Raw genomic sequence first — 20,040 nt, forward strand, 5'->3', positions numbered from 1 at the left:
AGCTGCTAAAACGGGGAGCTGATGTGTTTCTGTACAGCTTGCCGCCTTCAACTGAGAGAGAGTACAGACTAAACCTGAACAAAGATTTGAAGCCCCACTGGTAATTCCAATATTGACATCCCCAAGGAAACGCCAGGCAGGGAAGGTGTTCAGCAGTACCTAATTCTTGGAGTGTTGCTGAGCACCTCTCAAAGTACTTTAACAGGTGGCCAAGCTGTCCCCGGTTTTACAGATGGGGAAATGAGGTGCAGGATGGCTTATCACTGGAAACACCGCGAAAGGACTCTGCACCTACAGCTGAGCGCCCTGTGTGCTCGGGGGCAAATTACTGTCGTCCTGACTTCCGCTCCCGAGCTCCTTAACAGGTAGATCCCACTGCTGCACACGCTGCTTTGTCTAAGGAATTCATATTTTCTTCTTAAAGCAGGCACTGAAATTAATAACATAGGTGGAAAAAATCCAGTTATATTGGCAGTGTGGAAATGTACTTTACAGTACTCATTTTAAAAGAAATTCCATTGAAATGAGTAACTTTCTTGAATCAAAAGCTGTATGTTGGATTATAAATAGGGCTGCAGCCCTCATCTTTTTGTGAAGAGCGATGTCTTATGGCAAATGGTGTATGCTTTTATAGTGCTGTCATTGAGCATACCAACAGAGTGATTTTCCTTGAAGATGACGATGTAGCAGCTGTGGTCGATGGCCGCCTTTCCATCCACCGGATTAAACGCACAGCAGGCGATCACCCCGGCCGTGCTGTCCAAACCCTGCAGATGGAACTCCAGCAAATTATGAAGGGTAAAATCGCTTGGATGTCACCTGTGTAGATGCGCAGGTCCTCCCTGGAGTCGCAGAATTAAGTCAGGTTGAAAAAGACCTCTGGAGGTCATCAGGTCCAAGCCCTGTATTAAACTTGGGCCAAGCCGATCAGGGCCAAGTAGATCAGAGCATTAAGGGCCTTGATCAGCTGAGTTTGGAGGATCTCCAAGGCCAGGAACCGCGCACCCTACCCGAGCACCTGTCCCAGTGCTTTGCCACCCTCATGGTGAAAAAAGTTGTCTTTACATCTAATGGGACTTTCCCTCTAGCTGCTGCCACCGTAACGAGAATTGTGGGGCTGAGGATTTTGTCTCCTGCTTGGAGGCGTCCATTTGTCCAAAGATTGATCCCTAGCAGGTTTGCCATTCCAGATTTAACCCTTCACTGGCACATTCTAGTAACTTGAGTCTAGCTCTCACGATGAGATGATGCTTTAACAGAAAAAGAAGCATCAACTCGATAATATCTGATTGGTACCTGGCCTGTTAGTGACTGGTCCAAGCTTTTCCCTATGGACAGAGGCAAAACGTAAATTACCAGGAGGTAATTTAGAGTGTTCTCATTTGTTTTGTTTCTTTCTTTCTTTTATAGGTAACTTCAGCTCATTTATGCAGAAGGAAATTTTCGAACAGCCAGAATCTGTTGTTAATACGATGAGAGGAAGGGTCAACTTTGATGACTACACTGGTAATTAAGATTAAGCTTCCTTTATTTTTGACAGCTCAGTATCTAGTAGTTATTCACAGCAGCTAATAGAGGAGGAAGTAGGTGATGACGTGGGAGATTAAAACATGCCGGTGTAAGACGATGTGTCTGTCTCACAGGGAGCGCTGCCAGAATTACATGCCCTGGGGGCAGGATTACTTTTTGGGATGTTTTTTTTTTTTGCGAAGTCATTGATGGAGGTTGTAACACGCTATGTGTTGGCACCAGTAATCTTGAGAATTTCTGCTACCTGGCCAACCCTGGTTGTTCTCTCTTAATCTTGCTTACAGTAAATCTCGGTGGGTTGAAGGATCATATTAAGGAGATTCAGAGGTGTCGTCGTTTAATCCTTATTGCCTGTGGGACAAGTTACCACGCTGGAGTTGCGGTGAGTGGTCAGTCTTGATCTGTTTGTGAACTGTGGCTAGAATTGAGCAGCGGGCACGGTATTTACTGTGTGTCCAGCTGGTTAAGGATCAATTTAAGGTTAAGATGGAGCAAGTGTACGCTGATGAATGAAACCCTCTTGAAAGCCGCACGTACCAGACTCTTCATTCACCAGCAACAGCAGTAGGAAATAAAAGCTGAGGAGCTTCAATACTTATGAAAACGTGGTCTGTGACTTCCATTGCTGTGGAAGCCTTAAAAACCAAAAACCTGCTCTGTCATAAAAGACAGTTGGGAGGGGAAGAGACAATACAAGGGCAGAATGCAAATGCTGCAGCAAGGTGGAGGCTGCCGTGGGGCAGACAGGAGTCCCTCCTTGGGTATTGACGCAGACAGCGATGGTGCTGGCTCAGAGACACCCCTGTGCTTGCCCAGGAGGCAGAGAGGTTTCACCCTGTACTTAGAGAGCACGGGCTCTGCCTACAGCCAAGGGGTGATTTTGTTTTGTCAAGGCCTGACCTAATCGTTGGTTAAACTGTGACAGCTGGAGATGAAGCTTTTTTAGACTGTAGCTTGGCAGCCCGTAATGTTGCGATTAAAAGTACTCCACAACTTCGCAGAGGAATCTTTCAGCTTCTCTCGGAAATGCTGCAAGACACAGCTATGTTCACTGATTTACAAGGACCAGAAAAGAAAATTTGTGTTCATCTTGGCTAGCTCTGTAAGGTTAACGTTAACAGTTATCCATCGACTGGCCAAAACAAGTTTCTGGCTTGGCCTAGGTACAGGTGGTGGTTTCTTGAGTTCTTCAGCAATACAAGTTATAGTCTGATAGAAGGATACCCTCTATTTTTTGTGTATATACATATATATATACACACACACACACAGAGTGCTATATAATAAGTGAGACTTATTTAAGGCCTGTCTCCATGGGAGGGAGGAGTTGGCCTCGCAGGCTTTTTGTGGTGCCAAAAGCAGGGTCGCCTTTCATAGGGGTAGTTGCATGACTTGACTGTGGGTATACTGAGTAATTAAAATACAATCCAGCACTAATTTTCGCATGGTATTTTGATAATAATATTTTCCAGCGGGTGGCAACTTGAAGGCTTTTTTTTGTGCTCCCAACACTTGGCTTTTTTTAAACACGATGTAATATGTAACTTTCTGACATCTCCTTTTACCAGACTCGTCAGGTTCTGGAAGAACTGACTGAATTACCTGTTATGGTTGAACTAGCTAGCGACTTCTTGGACAGAAACACCCCTGTCTTCAGAGACGATGTTTGCTTTTTCATCAGCCAGTCAGGTATGGTCTGGCTCTGCCACCCACTCGCTCCTCTCTTTCCTGGAAACGTTAGCTGGGGATGGAAAAGGCAGGAGGGCCAAATTCTCGCGCCTGCCTGGAGGATTGCGTGTGGTACGCGTGAGAGGAGAAATTGGCACACACGTACTAGAGACAGGGAAAAAAATAGAGTGGTTCTGCCCCCGTCCATCTGCATGCGGGTGCAGGATTTTGTTTAGCTGAGTCTTACATATGGTAACAGTAGTTTCGTTTCCTTTCTCTGTGAGGAAATGTTCCATCAATCAACAGGCTGAAAAAATGCTACTGAGCTCTGGGTGAAGGCAGCTTGATAGTTTCTTTTGAATAGTTCTAGTTCTCTAGTTAAAGCGCTACCAAATACCGAGCTACACGGTGGATCGGATCCATAAAAGAAATGAAACTGTTACACATAATTATCAAAAAATGCTACGCCTGGGAATATGAGGTAAAAGACACACTTAAACATAAAAACAAAGTGTTATTTATGTCGCATTCAAAATATTTTCGAGGACAACTGCAATAGAAAACTACAGTATTTGTTTTCCTCTTAGTTGCATTTACCATTGTAGGTTTTCATAAATGGTCTTCAGCTGTCATACTAAAACTAGTCGTTGCTTTTTCTCCATAGGTTAAAATACTGTTTTGGTAGCAATTTTTTCTTCTCAGTATCAAGTAATTGAGAATATCCTCTCTCATGTAAATGTCTGAGATTTCTCTGGTTTTTGGAATACGCGTGCAGATGTTGCTCCTTCCCCTTAGAAACGGCACCGTCCCGCTCTAACAGGGAACGCGACTGAGGGCACACGAGGGGATGCGTCTTTCCCCTGAGGTGTTGGACGTGTCGAGCTAACAAAGATTTTCCTGGAACCTGAGCTCAGTCACCAGGCCATACAAAACCAAAGTAAACATTGAGCTCAAATAAACCCCAGTTCCCCCCACCCATAAATCTGTGTTTCTAGCCTTAGATTCCCACCCCGCAGTATCTGGAGCAGTTTTTAGGCATCGGTGTGCTGAAGGAGAAGTGTGCCAAACTGACCTTGGGGGGTTTTTGTTCTCTCTTCTCACCGTACGTGTTGTCGCGCTTTTGGCCGGATTGGCCGTTCAGAACGACAGATGGCCCTCCCCGCCCCAGAGAGGAGAGGAAGAGAGAAGGAGATTTATGAGTTTAGAAAAAGAACTAAACTACTTTAATGAAAATAATAAATAAGAAAATAGTAAATAATAATAGAATAATAAAAATTTTAAAAAAAGTACACAAAATATACAAAACCGTACCCAGCTCCCAGGATGACGATCGCGTCACCAGCGGACACAGGGAAAGTCCCAGACTGGAGTCAGCGACGGACAGGAGCTGAATTCCGGAACTAGAGTCAGGAATGCTCGGATCGGGATCAAAGGCAGACGAACAGGGTCCTCCTCAGACGTCGGCCATTGAAGAAAGAGCGAGCCAGAGCCCCCTTTGCCCCTTTGATCCCTCAGCTTTTGCACTGAGCGTGAGGCAGATGGGATGGAATACCCAGTTTTGGGTCCGCTGTCCCGTCGGCTCCTCCCTGCAGGTGGGACCCCTCTGCGCGTCTCCGCTTCCGACCCTCCAACGGGGCAAGCGGCGCAGTTAGCCGGCCTTGGTTGTTAGAGCGATAAGTCTAAGCAAGAGCCTCTGCGCGCACCGTTCCTTGGTACGATCAGGTCTCACCCCTCTGAGAGCGAACGGTTTCTGAACAACGTGCTGTTGATTTCAGACTTCAGTCAGGTAGAAGGGGCCCAGCTAAAAAGTAAAATTACAAATCAGAAAATTGCTTCTGTTTTACCTCAAACCAGGACACGTGTGCAGGAGTACTCAAAAGTGGTGTGTCCTTCTAGGACAAAGGCAAACTGGAAACACTGGATGGAAGACCCAGTAGCTTCTGTTTCTAGCCCCATCTCTGGGATCGTCAGTGCAAGGTTCCCCCCATCATGTTCATTTAAACCAGCTTTTTCTGCTTCCTTTATACCTAGGGTTTTTGAGTCGACACATTAAGTGAAGTCCGAGCTAAGCCGATCTAAACTTGCATAGTTCAAACAATTTTGAACAGGAATAATTAGTTTTAGACAGAACCTCTTTGGCAGCAGATTTTGCAAGCTCTCGTGTTGTTGGTAGGCACCACCCGCAAATAATTGCGTGGGTTCCAACGGCAGGAAGGCAGTGGCAGGACTCAAAAACCCAGGCTGTAACTCAGTGCCACTGCATCCACTCTCCGCCTCAGCTGTCCCCAATATGTGTTTTTCCCCCACCCCACCCTGCCCCGGGTGATTTTTTTTTTTTATTACCGGGAAAAGGAAGAAAGTTGGTTTTGTTACAGCAGATGCACTTGAACTGCTTTTTTTTTTTTTTTAACCATAGCAGAATACTGACTTTTCCTTACACCAAATACTGTTGTTAGGTTCTGTGTTCTCTACATTTCACTGTCTTTTTAGGGCTAAAACACAGCGTGCCAGGGAACTATTAACACCTCTGACTCGCAGGGAAATACAGGCCTCTAAGATTCTTTTTTGGAAATCACTGCAGTTTTCCGTCTGCAGTGGCAGCAGTAACCAGTACTGAACGCAGCATTGTCAATACCTGTCTCTTCAGGTGAGACAGCGGATACGTTGATGGGTCTTCGGTACTGCAAAGAGCGAGGAGCCTTAACCGTAGGAATAACTAACACAGTCGGCAGCTCTATATCACGAGAGACAGACTGCGGAGTCCATATCAATGCAGGACCAGAGATCGGGGTTGCGAGTACCAAGGTAAGTCACAAGTTTATAGACCTCACTGACTATTATTATTATTATTAATGTTACTGAAACTCTTCCCGACGGTGTTAGTGACAGCATGTGTCCTCTGTTAAATGGGTTCTGTTCCCTTTTACTGGTTGCCACTGATGGTTGTGTGGTTAATGACTGTGTGCCCAGCAACACTCTTCGTTTTCTTGTATCTTGCAAAGGGCTTTTTTTTTATTGCCAATGAAATATTATAACGTGCCAATATTAAACATCAAAACCAAAGGGGTCTCAAAGGGGAGAATTCCCTAAGAGGCAAGAGTTCTTTCCTCTTTGCCATCATTTGTCTTGAGGTGCAGACTGAGATCTGCAGGTCTAAAGATGGAAAAGGAAATAAAAAGACAAGATCATGGAAACTTTAACTGCACGTAACTGCCCTAATGGCACTGCTTTACTAAAGAAAGTGTGATACCAAAACTATACTTATGGCAAGTGGTCTTTTGCAGAAAAAAACAGTATTTATGTCCACCTAACAGAGTTATTCTGTGGTTGATGCATCTGGCTACGTGTGGTACAGTGTAAAATAACTTGCTTTGCTGCATTTCATTTTGATGAAGTGCTTCTGCATGGTGAAATCTGCTTTGATTTAGTTATATTTAGAGGCAAAATGATGTCAATCTGTTACATAAATTCAGCCAAAAACCACATTTGAGTTTAATAGTTCATTGGGGAATTTGATCATGGAAAATTCATGAGTCTCTTACAAGAAGCTCTTGAACGAGTTGTTTGTCGCTGGGTTGTTTTCACGTAGCCGACCTTACAGTTTGGAGATAACTGAACGTGGCATTTTCTCTGTGGTGATGCGGGGAGTTACCGAAATTGTGCGTATCTGAAATATGAACTTGAAAAGATTCTGCCCTAGGGTTGTCCAGAACTTCATTTTGAGAGCACAGTATAAACAACCCCAGCGCCGTTAGCATGACTGCGTAGTGCTCTTTGCTTTTGTAACCTTCAACTGCACCAAAACAAAGCAGATCCCATTCCATAGCAAACTCTGCCGATCAGCATAACTGAAGCTTTTCTGGATTCCTTCAGAGGTATTTAAATCTTCTCCGATATAGCAACATGGAAGTTTGAGCATTGTTCAGGAAGGGACAGAAATACTACAAACCTTAGTATTATTTCTAAGCAACTACAGTCCCAGGCTGGCGCCACAGACCAGTTCATAACCTTTGTCTTACGAGGACTGCCGAGGCCAGACTTTGCAATAGCTCTTTGATACCGCGTCTGAAATGTTTTTGCGAATAGAATTGCCGTAACTTGGAGCACTAATTCCAGTCACCTGTGCAGGGGATTCTTCCCCGAAGTCAGTGACCCCAGTCACTATACGGCCTTTTAGACAAACGCGGAGCCTTACCAAGGGGAAGAGTTCAGAATCTGTTTGTAAAGAAGTGAGGTGGTAAATCACTTACCTTTTCAGCTGCCTTTGCGCTCCTTGAATGCGGTCCAAGAACCGTGCAGCTGACTGTCCTGTTGTGATGGGCAGATGGTGGTGGTGGGCCTCCCCTGTACACCTCTAGTCACCGGATCTGCCCGTCTTCGGTGTTTTCAGCATTTACTTGCAATAAAGAAGGACATGGGTATAGTCACAAAAGAGGATTTAATAGTTGCCAGGGAATCTTAGAAATATTCCATTTTCCTTGTTGTATCTCAATCTCTTGGAGTATAATTTGAGATTTGCTCAAATGTGATTTGCCCAAATGAGAATTTCACGTTCGTCATTCATTTTTGTTACTTAATTGGAATAAAAGCTGCCGTTTGGTACCATGTTAAGAATAAAGTCAACAGCTAGTCTAAGGGTTTCACACAGTCGGTGACAACCGGTCGGTTACTATTGTAATGACGTGTTTTCTCTCTCTCTCTCTCCCACTTTAATAAGGCCTACACCAGCCAGTTCGTCTCTTTGGTGATGTTTGCTCTGATGATGTGCGATGACAGAATTTCTATGCAGGAAAGGCGCAAGGAAATCATGCGTGGTCTAAAGGGGCTGCCAGGTAGGAAACCGCCGCATTTATTGCGGCTCACCAAGTGACACCCCGTAGCACAGATGAACTTCAGTCGTGCCTCAACTTTGCTTTGAAAGACCGAGGGGATCAGATATGGGCACCGTGGCTATTAGCAATAACCTCTGCAACCGCGTTTCTCTAATGCCTTCAGACCACTCAATGGGACTAATAAAAAATAAGAGTCCAATTTTCATGCAAGTCACTGCTGTCCGTGTATTTGAAGTATAAACAGACTGTATAGTTTGAGAGGCACAGGCGTAGAAGCACACGCAACTGGAGTTCTTCTCTTTCCTTCTAGACTTAATTAAAGAGGTGCTGAGCATGGATGATGAGATCCAGAAGCTAGCCACGGAGCTATACCATCAGAAGTCTGTTCTCATCATGGGCCGTGGCTACCATTATGCTACATGTCTCGAGGGAGCTTTGGTAAGAGGTTTCTTTATTTAAAGCTGGTTCAAACATTCTTAGCTGTGGACTTCAGCTTTCAGCACAGGAAACGACACGTGGCTACAAGTTGTTTTAAAAGCAGCTAAGAGCTATGGGTTATTCGCTGACACGTTGGGTCAAATAGCTAAAACTCACTGCAACGCCGCGGGGACGTCCACTTAAAGATAACGCAAGTCACATAATGACCATGGACTACAGTGGGTTGAAAGGGTGTATTTCCCGCATTCGCGCTGGGAACGCTTCACTGGGACAGACTGGGCACCCAAAAAAAATCAGTTCTTTGAACTGTTGGGGTGGCATTTCCAGGAATGCTTAGCATCCAAAACTGAGCGGGTACTTTCTAATACCTGTATATTGCAGTTTCTGCCTTTGAGGAGATTCCTGTTGTTGTAAGTGCTGTCACCCGCTGACATGCAAACGCCTCCTCTTAGCATTTTCCTGCCCAGCTCAAGACTGTGATGATAAATATGTTGGCTGACGGCAAATCGTAAGGTGTGTGGTGGGTTTGGTGTTAGAACTGCAAGTGTTGATGGCCTGCAGGCAGCTCAGCCCAGGTGCACGACTTCGATCTCAGTTTTCAGGCTGGTTGCCTACGCTCTGGATCTGAGGAGAGCCAGAATGCATTTTTACAAAGTTACAAAGAAAGTGGAAGAAGCCACAGGGATGGGTAAAAGAAATGACAAGTTTTCCCAAAGCTTTATGAGTAATTTTTTTTTCCCCATCTAGAAAATTAAAGAAATTACCTACATGCACTCCGAAGGGATATTGGCAGGTGAGCTGAAGCACGGCCCTCTTGCGCTGGTGGACAAACTCATGCCTGTTATCATGATCATCATGAGAGACCACACGTATGCCAAGTGCCAGAACGCCCTTCAGCAGGTCATTGCACGACAAGTAAGTATCATCTAAAAAAGTTTACAGTGCGTCAGAAATGCTGCTTTTAATATAAAAGCAGTTTACAGGGTACCCAAATACCCAAACACTAAACCCGAGCTTTAGTGCCACTGCCGAAAATGTGAATGCAGTAGATACTCTGGGCGTTTCACGTGCAATTTTGGCAGCAGATTGCAGAAGCCCTGTGCGGTTTGTTTACCCCTTAAAATATGCTACAGGGGTGCCCGTGGGATGCTAAGCCCTTTTGTTCTAAATTAAATAAAAAGTTTTCGCCACTGGCACTCTGAACACAAGCGAGAAGAGACCCTTCCACACCTGTTTTCCTTCAACGTTTCTCTTTCTTTGTTGCAGGGGCGACCTGTCGTGATTTGTGATAAGGAAGACATCGAGACAATTAAGAACAATAAGAGAACAATCAAAGTTCCCCATTCAGTGGACTGTCTGCAGGGGATCCTGAGCGTTATCCCCCTTCAGCTTCTGGCGTTCCATCTTGCAGTTCTCAGAGGATACGATGTGAGTAGAGTTATTCCTTCCTTTCTGCACTCATGTTTGCTGTCTGCAAATCTGGAAAAGGTGCGCTGGGCGATGTTGGAAGTCTGTGGGGGTTGTCTGTATAATTGCTTGAGCTACTGGACAGACGAGGTTAAAGGGTAGACCCGGCAATTACAGCAGCTTCTCATGAACAAAACGTGAAAGCAGTTTAGTACCCGTGGCTGAGTCTTGTGTGGTTGGAGTTCGGACACATGTCTGTTTTCTGGTACAGGGGTACAGTTTCTGGAGGGCTGGTAGGAAGCTAAGAGGAAGGCAAGAATCCACAGAAGGATGTTCAACAGAGTCTGTCTGCATTAGGTTTTGACCTTAATACAGACACTGGCCTCTAACTTCCCTCACAGTGACCTTTTATCATTTGAGCGCTGTAAGAACATAGACTAAAGGGACTAACTCCTTAGTTCTTGACAGAGGAGTCGTAACAATTGAGGTTTATGGACTTTTTGTGCACCGGTTATCCGAAATTAACACAAAAACATGTTCAGTCGTTTTCAGTTTAAATGCAGAACAAACGTTCCACCATTACAAAGTTATCCATAAACAAAGAAAGTGTGTAAATACTCACAAGCGTGTTCTTTCTCCTCCCTCTCTGCAGGTTGATTTTCCAAGAAATCTGGCCAAGGCCGTAACTGTAGAGTGAAAGATCATCTGAATCATAGGGGCAAAGGGGAATTAAATGAAAGACTTTTTTTTGGTACCAAAATAACTTGATTTTAAAGTCCCCTAGGTAAATCTTATTTTGGTGAATCATTGTTTGTGTATAAGATCACCGTAATTCCATTACATTAGTGATTGTCAAATTGATTCCACGTGCTATGTCAATAGCTTTGGGGTTTTTTGAACAATAGACTTCCATGAAAGATATTAAATGGTTTTCTTTAAAGATTACTGAGTCTTCTAGGTAAGGGGCCCTCCACTTTCCTTTAAGATATGTCGTTGTTTCTTATCCAGTGTGGCTCATTCCAATTTTTGATAAGAAACCATTGAATTAATTACCTGTCATGCTCTCAGGCAGCGAAGCAGGATACCAGGATATACAACTGGAACAAGAGCTGTTACTGGTCATGCTTGCGCAGATATTTTTAACAGTGAAGAAAACCGTAAACAAGCATTTGGGGTCAGTGTCTGCCTCATCTACAAAAGGGAATCCAACTGACCTGTCACAGCCTTTAGGCACAGGGCAACCGTGCTAAGGAAATAACGTTGCTTCAGAAGGATTTTATCTATGCCAAATACCTAGCAAGTGACAATCGCGTGGACTCGCTGGGCCGCAAGGCGCTGCGTAACACCAGCACGTACCTGTAGCTGCGCCCGTGAGGACGGCGGAACTCGCTCACGCCTTCAAGTGGGAATGGACGCGGTGGCTGACTCGGGAAGGAAGCGTCCCAAAGCGGGGGGAAAAGAAAGACGAGCGTGAACCGTCCGCTCAGTTTGTGCTGGGGTTTTGTTGTTGGTGTTGAGGCTTTTTTTTTTTTTTTTTTTTTTTCTAAAACAAGTAGAAGTCTTCCCCTGGTGAGGATTTTTTTTTTCCTGCCCTTGAAGTGAGCACTGTGCATTAAAAACACGTCCTACGGAATGAGCTTTATGCTGCCGCAGGTCGCTTAGAAGTCTGAGCGTACAGCAGAAGGTTTCTGCCTTCTGTCTCCCCATCAGAGAGCTGGCACTAAAGCTCCCTTTCTGAGGCTTTACCGCGTTAGCCAAAAGCCCTTAATGAAAGCGTGGCCTCCAGTTTATTTAGGAGCAGGTTGTATGGGATTTGTGTCAAATTCAGCGGGTTTGGAATTGGAGGGGATAAAAAAAGGCGTGATAGACACAGCAGAAATACATACCTTGGTAACAGTTTTATAACAAGCTCGCGGAGAATCAGAAATTACACAGAAAATACACCTTCAAGACTTAACGCTGACTTTTTCAAAGTCATTAAAGGGCAGTTAGCTGTGTATTTCCGCATGCAAAAAGGTGAATTCCTTACCAGCCCCATGGGTTGTGAATTAACGCACGCACCATGAAGACAAACACGCCACGAGGCGTAAAGCAGCGCGTTGCCAGGTGCCGGTGACTGTGCCAGGTCACTTGCTGCCCCTGAAGAATTGCCGTAAGAGAGAGACGCGGTGCCGGGGCCTGTCCACTGCCCGTGGAAGCCCCGCTCTGCTCGCCCAGGGGGGCTGGTCGTGGCTCTTCCCAGGCAGCGGGACTCCAGGCTGCCTCGCACAACGGCGGGCGACTGCTCCGACTGAGGCGTTTCCAAAGACGGCGTCTGCAGCAATTCTACTTTTATATAAAAATGCAGTAACTATTTAACTTCAATTCAGTATCGATCAGCTCAAGGCTTAGTTTTATTAGGAGAATGAAGTGCTGCAAGCCTGGAAACAGCTTCTCAAAACCAATACCTGTCTGTTCATTAATACATTGCATTCAGACTATGAGTTTATGGACGCGTTGTGCTGCCACAGTGTCTATTTAAGAACAAAGTAGTAAATATTGCGTTTTATTTATACAGCATTTGCTTATGAGGCACTGACTCGTAACAGTTATATGCCTCTGCCTAAACATGACCAGTAGCCTTCCCTGCTCCATTTGAAGACGATACTTGTCCTTAGGAAAAAAAAACAATGTGTGTTCAATGTCAACAAGTTGGAGACAGTTCCTCTTCCTCCCCCTCCTCCCACTCAGCTCACTTAAAAGCAGAAAGTGCAAACCTTTCACGTGGAGGGGTGGAACGAAGGCAGGGACCCCCTCTTGTATCCCCCCCCCAGCACAAGGACTTGCAGTATCACATCCTACGGCCTCATTAGCGTGGGATCGAATGCGAAAGACCCCTGCAAGAGAATTGTTTTAAGACCTTTTTCTCCTATTCCACTGGAAGGAAAGCAGTAAGTGTTGCTTTTATCTAGCCCCGTAGAGACGATCGTCCCCTAGTTTACCGAGTCTCCTCGCAAACAGGATGGTAGGAATCCCTGCTCAGTAGAAGTTCGATAGTGCAGGCTGTTAAATATTTATGAAAGTTGTATACAAAGAGGACCAAAGAACAGGAGTCTAAGTTAGAAATGTAAGTCCGACCCTCTCGTGTCGGGTGTAACTGTACAGCTATCGCTGAGCTATTTGGTTTTATGCTGTGATAGACAAATCCTTATTCTTTGTAATTTAAGGCATTAAAACTCACGACAGCTGCTTCCGTTTGTCAGAAGGAAAGGTAGCGGTCGCCCCCTGCGTTGGGCAAGCTGCCAGCCAGCTGCCTGCAGTGTGTAAAACTCGGCCTCCCAACGCAGAGGTTTAGTCGCTGCTTGCAACTAGGCTGTCGGATGTCGTAGTGCTCAACATCCGAGGATGCTGTGGAGCACGCTTGCTATGAAGAATTTCTCTGATGAGCATGGTAGGGAATCCGTTAAGCATCTCGTCGTTAATTGCCACGTCTGTGTGAAGTGCGAATGTATAAAGGACTCCTCTTAGCTTTCCTTACCTCATTTTGTCTAGATGTGTTGCATTTTGATGAAGAGATGATGTTTCTCTTTTTCCTTAGAAAACTTTTAGAGTGTCTTGTGATATTTATTAACAGCCAGTCAGTCTTCTGCTCTCCAAAATGAATGTTTTGCTTACTGAGCCAGTAAAATTCCCTCCTTCCTGATTGAGGCGTTTTAAAAATTCAGTAGCCCTGTCACTAAAATTGAGCCACAGGTAAATACAGATCAAGGCCTTCGCCATTTGGAACAGCAGCTGCCTAGTACTGCGTACTTTTGTCAGAATTGATTTTGGTTTCACTAACCGTTTTCCTCACCTGTGTCTACAGAGGATTAAAGGGAAGCGCGCGCCCGTAGGTTCTCAGGGTGTTTTAGTTACTGAAGACCGGAGAACTTCAGGCTCAGCACATGCTGATCTCAAAGTCCGCACCACTAGTAGGGTTATTTGACACACTAGAGGAAAGTGTACACGGAATACACTTCAGTCAGAAGGGCTTTCCCTCCCGGCTCTACTGAAGAAAGGCCGTAGACAGTTCTTTCCCAAATTTGCCAGGTGAGCAAGTACTGTCTAAGGCGTAAGGCGGAGCGATGACAGGGCAAATGCCATCTCCTTCTTAGCGTGGTCGTACCGACTTGAGGGTAATTACATACCGTCACCACGGGGACGCCCTTCCAGCGACGAGTCTGCCTTGACGCTCTTGTTTGGGAAGCCTCAACCCCTCTGTGCTGAAAGAGCCGGCAAGTTCACACAGGCCCTTTCGGAGTCAAGGGGGAGGGAGCTCGGGGATGTGACGCCACACGTAATCCTGCTCGGGAGCCTTACGACTAGCTGAGACCCACCGGGTTTGGTTAAGCTGCCGCTGGAAACATCTGCAGGCATAAAGATGACCAACAAGTTGGTGCAAAATTCGGCTTTTCTCCTCGTTAGCTGTCACTAGTCCCTGACGCTGCGAGTCACCTGGCGGCAGTGTGGCAGAGGGAGGGAGGGACTGAGATTTCAGCGCGTGAAGTAGCACGTCAGTGTTTAGCTGTGGCTAATTTTAGATCCTACCTGAACGTACCAAACTTGCCTCAAAGCACGGAGTCCCTCCTCTACGTCAGGAACAGGAAGAAGAAACAAAGAAGCATTTGGTTTGAATGAGAGGAAAGAAAACTATTTGCCTTCAATTCAGTTTATGTAAATAGACATTTGAAGTGGCAAATACCACCGTTTCTTCCCTTCCAGACCCATTTGCCTCTGCCTGTACATATCCAGCTGGCTTGGTGTGTGGGGACCAGTCTGTACCTTGTTTCCTGTTGTGTGCCGTACGCAGAAGATGTCTTACTTTTGTCTGTAGCGTTTTACAATTTGGGTTTTGTCTTTTTGCTTACTTTTTTTGTATCTCGCCCTTTGAATAAAATCAAGTGCCCGACATTAAACAAGTGGAATTACTGGTCTTTAGTTAAATCCGTTTAAGAATAGTAACCCCTAAGGGCAGTATGTACAAAGCAGAGAAACGCAGGGCTTAACTCGCCTCTCTCCTGACTGCCCAGGCTTTTTTTTCATGTCTGAGATGACAGAATATATTTCAACTGCCCTTTCCTAACCGTGATTTTGCCGCTAACCAAGACAGAAGCCCATAAACACCCCTGAGGCAGAACAGTCGGTATTGCCTTCCATACCTTAATTCTCATTTAACTCCCTCTTTTCTATCAGCAGGCGAGACAAAACCGCAGTCAGCACAGCCTGTACATGACCCCATGCTTAGCAAATATTACACGCATTCCGCATCTTTTGAAACTCGCGGTTTCCTTTTCAAGAAGGAAACCTGTTTTGGGTACCTGGCAGACGGGCTGCTCTGCAGACCCGGCAGTGGAGGGCTGGGACGCGGGCGCTGAGCTAGCACAACGAAGCGCGCACGCGTTCTCGTAAGACACCAGCTGGGGGCTTAGAGGTTGTTCATGTCGGAAAAAAAAAAAAAATGCCTGGATAATGTTGTAAGCGAAACCCACAATGACAAAAGACGGGTTGGGATTCCACCCCCTCCTCCAGTCGCAACCATTCATGGATTAATTTCCTCAGGGACCTTCACCTCTCCGGGGGATGAACGTCCAGCACGCGCGTCTCTTTTCCTAGATCAAGCGAGCAGCTTGGACTTGCTCTTCTCACAAGTACGTCTCCGGCGTGGTTTCACCTGGGCTGGAGTTAACTTTTTTTGCTAGCAGCTGGCGTAGTGCCGTATTTTCGGCTTTGGGAGGGGAATAGTGTGACAGCACATGGGTGGTCTCAGTTGTTGCTGAGCTCTTAAGGCCTTTCCTGCTCCCCACACGGCCCTGCCGTCGAGGGCTGGGGGGCACAAGGAGCCGGGAGAATGGACCCCCAACTGACCAAAGGGCTGGCCCACACCATATGACGTGTGTAAAGCTGGGGGAGGAAGCCAGGGGGACGTTCGGAGTTACGGTGTTTGTCTTCCCAAGTCACTGTTACGCGTGATGGAGCCCGGCTTTCCTGGGGATGGCTGAAAACCTGCCTGCCCGGGGGGAACGATGAACTAATTCCTTGCTTTGCTTGCGTGCACGGCTTTTGCTCTACTTATTAAACTGTCTTTAGCTCAACCCACACGTTTTTTTTCCCCTCAGTTTCGCTCTTCTGATTCTGTCCCCTATCGCAACCGGGGGCAGCGAGCGAGTGGCTGCGCGGTTCTGGCTGCCAGCTGGGGTTAAACCACACCACCTTCCTCCACAAGCACCCCTGGGAAAAGGTCACAAGGCTACTTTTTAAGGCTTACTGCCTTGAAACAATGCACATATGTCCTTACTATCACAATAAAAGTTGGTGCCTACACAGATGCCGGGAGCAAAACTGTCCATTTCTGCTTGCTCAGATCTGCAGAAACACAGCAGTTCTGGCTTGTGTTACAGCCGTAAACAAAACCGGGTCAAACGGCTCAAAGCTGTAGGCTTTCATTGTCGTAGCTGTAGGTCACATCTGCTCTGGACACTAGAGGAGCTGGGAATGCTGCACCGAACCAGCCCGGAAAGCTGGCTGCGTGCAGAACCTTCCCGAAGCGAATCCAGGGCTGCACCACCCTCAGCCTCCCCTTTAGCTCACGACTCCCCTCGGGTACACGCCGCAGGGAGCGGAGATGCTCATCCGCTGCCGTCGTGGGGCTGTCTGCATTTCCAGTGACACCGGGGAGGGGACAGGGGACACCCCCCCCCCTTTCTTTAATCCATTCCGAGTCCTGCACTGCAGAGCGAGGGAGCTGTATCCTAACGGGTTCCGCGAGGCACTGCCAGCGCTCCGATTTTCTCATTCCTCCATCTCCGCCACGCACATTATACAGCACCTTTAATTTAAGCTAATAAAAACGGCAGTGGGAAGACAAATGCAAAGGGACACACCCAGGGTCTTTAGCAAGTCGGTCCTGAGCTCTGGTTGCAAAAAAAAGCCCTTTCCTTAAACCCCAGTGAGGCTAAAAGCAGTAAGACAAGGACCTGCAGGCCCTTTGCACAGAAGCTCTTCAATCCCACGCAGACTTGGTCTCATACAATACGACATTTGGAGAGAAATGAGCTCCCAGAAGCTGCGTGAGATTTACAGAAGGGCATAAGCATTTGGTTGGAATAAATCAGACTCTATCGTCCGCTCCGAAGCGCCCCTCGGCCCCTCCAGAGCAACCCGTGCCCTGACGCCTGCCCTTCGCGTGCTGCCACGGTGTGGGCGTTCGCACAGCTCCAGTGCTGAGCCCCAACCTGCCGACTACACGCAGTCTTGCAAGTTTCTTTAATTTACCTACATTTACCTTTTCTGCTCTAAAGCAGCGCTCACCCTTGCAGGAGTGCTGTGCATAGAGCCGAGACCCCGGGAGCGGAGTTTATTCCACGCTGTGTTCTTTTCCTCTCTCTGGCAAAGGGTTTTTCACCACTGCAGAGCACACCCGCGTCCCCGTACGGCAACTGCTTGCCCAGAAAACACCCACGTACACCTGGGACTAGAAAAATGGCACCTGCCCCCACAAAAAAAAGCCGCTTCCCAGGTCCCCCCGTAAGATGCTAAATGGGGAAGCGGCAGTCCGTGGGGCAGGCTGCGGGGAATTCTTGCCCCAGACCCCTTTTGGCCACGGACAAGTTTGGCGAGAAAAGCGTACGCGGCAACGCTTTCGGGCAGAAGACGGAGGGGATGTTTTGCCTGTAAAACTGGCTCCCAGTTTCCAGGGTGCTATTTCACGGAAACGAGGAGGAGGAGTGGAGCCGTTCTCACCCCCGCGCCCGATCTCTGCAGGGCAGGCTGGTGTTTGCGCGCGGCGCTTCTCGGTTTGAGAACAGTGTCCGTCCCTCACCCCACCTCAGAAAGAGGTAAAAGCCGTTCTCTCTTTTTCCCTCCCCCATAAGAAAGCAGGCAGCCACAGTCCTCGTGGTGCTGCGAAGATGCGCAAAGGGAACGAATGATCCCTACACTGTCCAGAGACCAGCCCTAGAGAGCAGAAAGCATTCGGGGCGGGGGGGGGGACGGGGACACAACACCGTTCCCAAGTGTCAGCCCAACCTGCTGAGCTTTGTGGGTCCTGAGCTCCTGGTGGTTTTTGCCGGACCCACCGCATGGCCGTGCGGCGCCAGAGCAGCACCCCGTGGCATTCAGAGCATTAACGAGGAGGATTTACGGGCCTTCGCTTTAGCGACAGCTGGCGGGCCTTCCTGGGGAACACTAAAAAACACCGTATGGGGTTGGGAATTCCTCTCGGTGGAGCATCCTGGCGGGTTCCACTTTGAGCAGCTGCCTTCCCCCGTTGCGCACACCCCCGCTTTGCTGGGCTGCTCTTCCCGCGCCCCCTTGCTGCTACTACATCCACCTCTGACTCGCCACATTTCCAGCTCCTACAGCTGGGAAGGTCCAACAATCACCACCCCGCAACAGCTCGGCTTCATCGCCCGCCTCTGCTACGACCCCCTGCCCACGGCGCCCCCCGAGGCCACCCCGACCTTCCCAGCAGAGGACCGACAGCACCCCCGCGGCCCAGGTCGCTCTGCACAGCCTGACGCGTTTCATTTACCAGGCAGGAGAGCATCACTGTCCTCCCCCAGAGCAGCGAGAGGCACGGCGCTAGTGGCACCGTCAGACTCGGAGGGAGAGAGACGGCGGAGACAGCGAGATCGTTTGCTGCCATCGGAGGCGCAGCCGGCGGCGCTTGACCTTGGACAATCTGGCTCAGACGCGAAAGCGGGGTTTCTGCATTACTGCAAGCCTGACCCAAAAGCTGCCCTGTGTGCTTAAAAAGAGGCTGTTTCTGACCTATTTCCATGCATTTATCAACTGATTGGAATAAATTGCAGGCCTTTGAAAAAAAAACAAAGGAGAAAAGCAGCAAGCTAACTTGCCAAGATGGTCCATTCAGTGCTGAAGAGGTTACCCAGCCTAAGAGAAAAATCATCCCCACAAATCAGACGTGACAGGACTCCTTCCCCCTTCCTCAGTCTCATTCTTTATTGTTTAGGTCAAATAAAATATGTTCCCATGGTCCTTACAAATTCCTATGGAAACAAGTTTAAACAAACAAGCCGCTAGCCCGTGTCTGGACAGCCAGCGGCAGCATTACTTGCACACGGGATCCTAAAAGCGGCGGTGAGCCCAGACGCACTGGAGACGCTCCCGACACCACCCCAGCTCAGAGCCAGTTAGGCTCCCAGGGGCTCCCGAGCATCGGGAGATACACGTGGACCACGTGCAGGATGGGTGGCAGCACGGCGGGCCCGGCCAGCTCATTCCGAGTGGTAGGAGGGCACCCAAAGACCTTACGAAGGAGAAAATTACCCTGCACAGGCTGTACCAAAACGATGCTGCAGCTCCCGCTAAAGGGAACAATCAGCAAGCCTGCATGGGATGCAGCTAAAACCTCCCCGCTCCTCTCATTTCCATCTCTGCCCGGAATTAACCTAGACTAGATGAGACGGCGCGTTCCAGGGGCAGGGGATGCGCCGGAGCCTCCCGGCTGGAGCAGGCTGGCACTGGACGTGCCAGCTCCACCTCGAGAGCTTTCTGCATCCCCGGGAGAGCAAGGCATGGGACACAAAAGCGCTGCGGGGGACGGCACGCTCCAGCGGCCTCTCCACTTCGGTGGCACCACACGCACCAGAGGGTCACCGCTAGGAAGGAGACGGCGCCTCTCCTCCCTTCTGATGCCAGGGGCCACTCGAACAAGCCTTCCCCAAGCTCACAAGCGGATGCTTTCTAGCACCCAGTACTGGGCGAGACGCTGCCTGCCTGCACAGGATGACTCACGGCACGTTGGCAGACGCTGAGGATGCGCGTGGAAGTCGGTTTCGTAACCAAAGCCGCCCTTCAGGGCTATCAGCGCATGGCTGCTGGCACACCACGCTGGGAAATCCTGGTCTGAGCTACAAAACCTCCTCTCCAGCACTCGCAGCCCCACCAGGGCAAGAGGGCCACCAGAACAGACAGAATGGCCCCTGTGGTCATCGGCTGGACGGCTCTGCTGTAAACTGTGGCAGGGACTCGCATTCCTGCTCGCATTTTTTTGTGGCATCTCCTATGCTCCGGAAGGCGTGCTTTTTCCAAGCCCAGCCAGAAACACTGCTCAAAATCAAAAATCTCTTCTATCCAAAGCGCCCCAACTGGTCCACGCTGGGAAAACTCAAGACCCATGTGCCCC

General features: G+C 48.1%; 1 protein-coding gene across 2 annotated transcripts in view; it reads left to right on the plus strand.

The window, feature by feature from the left end:
* Positions 1-20,040, plus strand: part of GFPT1 (glutamine--fructose-6-phosphate transaminase 1) — a 47,271-nt gene that overhangs the window by 24,495 nt on the left and 2,736 nt on the right. The window contains exons 10-19 of one of the 2 annotated variants that reach the window (XM_074563820.1): positions 635-798; positions 1,411-1,506; positions 1,815-1,912; positions 3,099-3,219; positions 5,846-6,003; positions 7,916-8,030; positions 8,341-8,468; positions 9,216-9,383; positions 9,735-9,896; positions 10,528-14,812. In XM_074563820.1, the coding sequence (XP_074419921.1) occupies positions 635-798; positions 1,411-1,506; positions 1,815-1,912; positions 3,099-3,219; positions 5,846-6,003; positions 7,916-8,030; positions 8,341-8,468; positions 9,216-9,383; positions 9,735-9,896; positions 10,528-10,572 (1,255 nt within the window). In that variant the 3' untranslated portion in view covers positions 10,573-14,812. Of the gene's footprint in view, positions 1-634; positions 799-1,410; positions 1,507-1,814; positions 1,913-3,098; positions 3,220-5,845; positions 6,004-7,915; positions 8,031-8,340; positions 8,469-9,215; positions 9,384-9,734; positions 9,897-10,527; positions 14,813-20,040 lie in introns of those variants that run through there. The other variant, XM_074563821.1, reaches the window with a different exon arrangement.

The sequence above is a fragment of the Larus michahellis genome, chromosome 20 (genome assembly GCF_964199755.1).
Source record: "Larus michahellis chromosome 20, bLarMic1.1, whole genome shotgun sequence".
Classification (NCBI taxonomy): Eukaryota; Metazoa; Chordata; class Aves; order Charadriiformes; family Laridae; genus Larus; species Larus michahellis.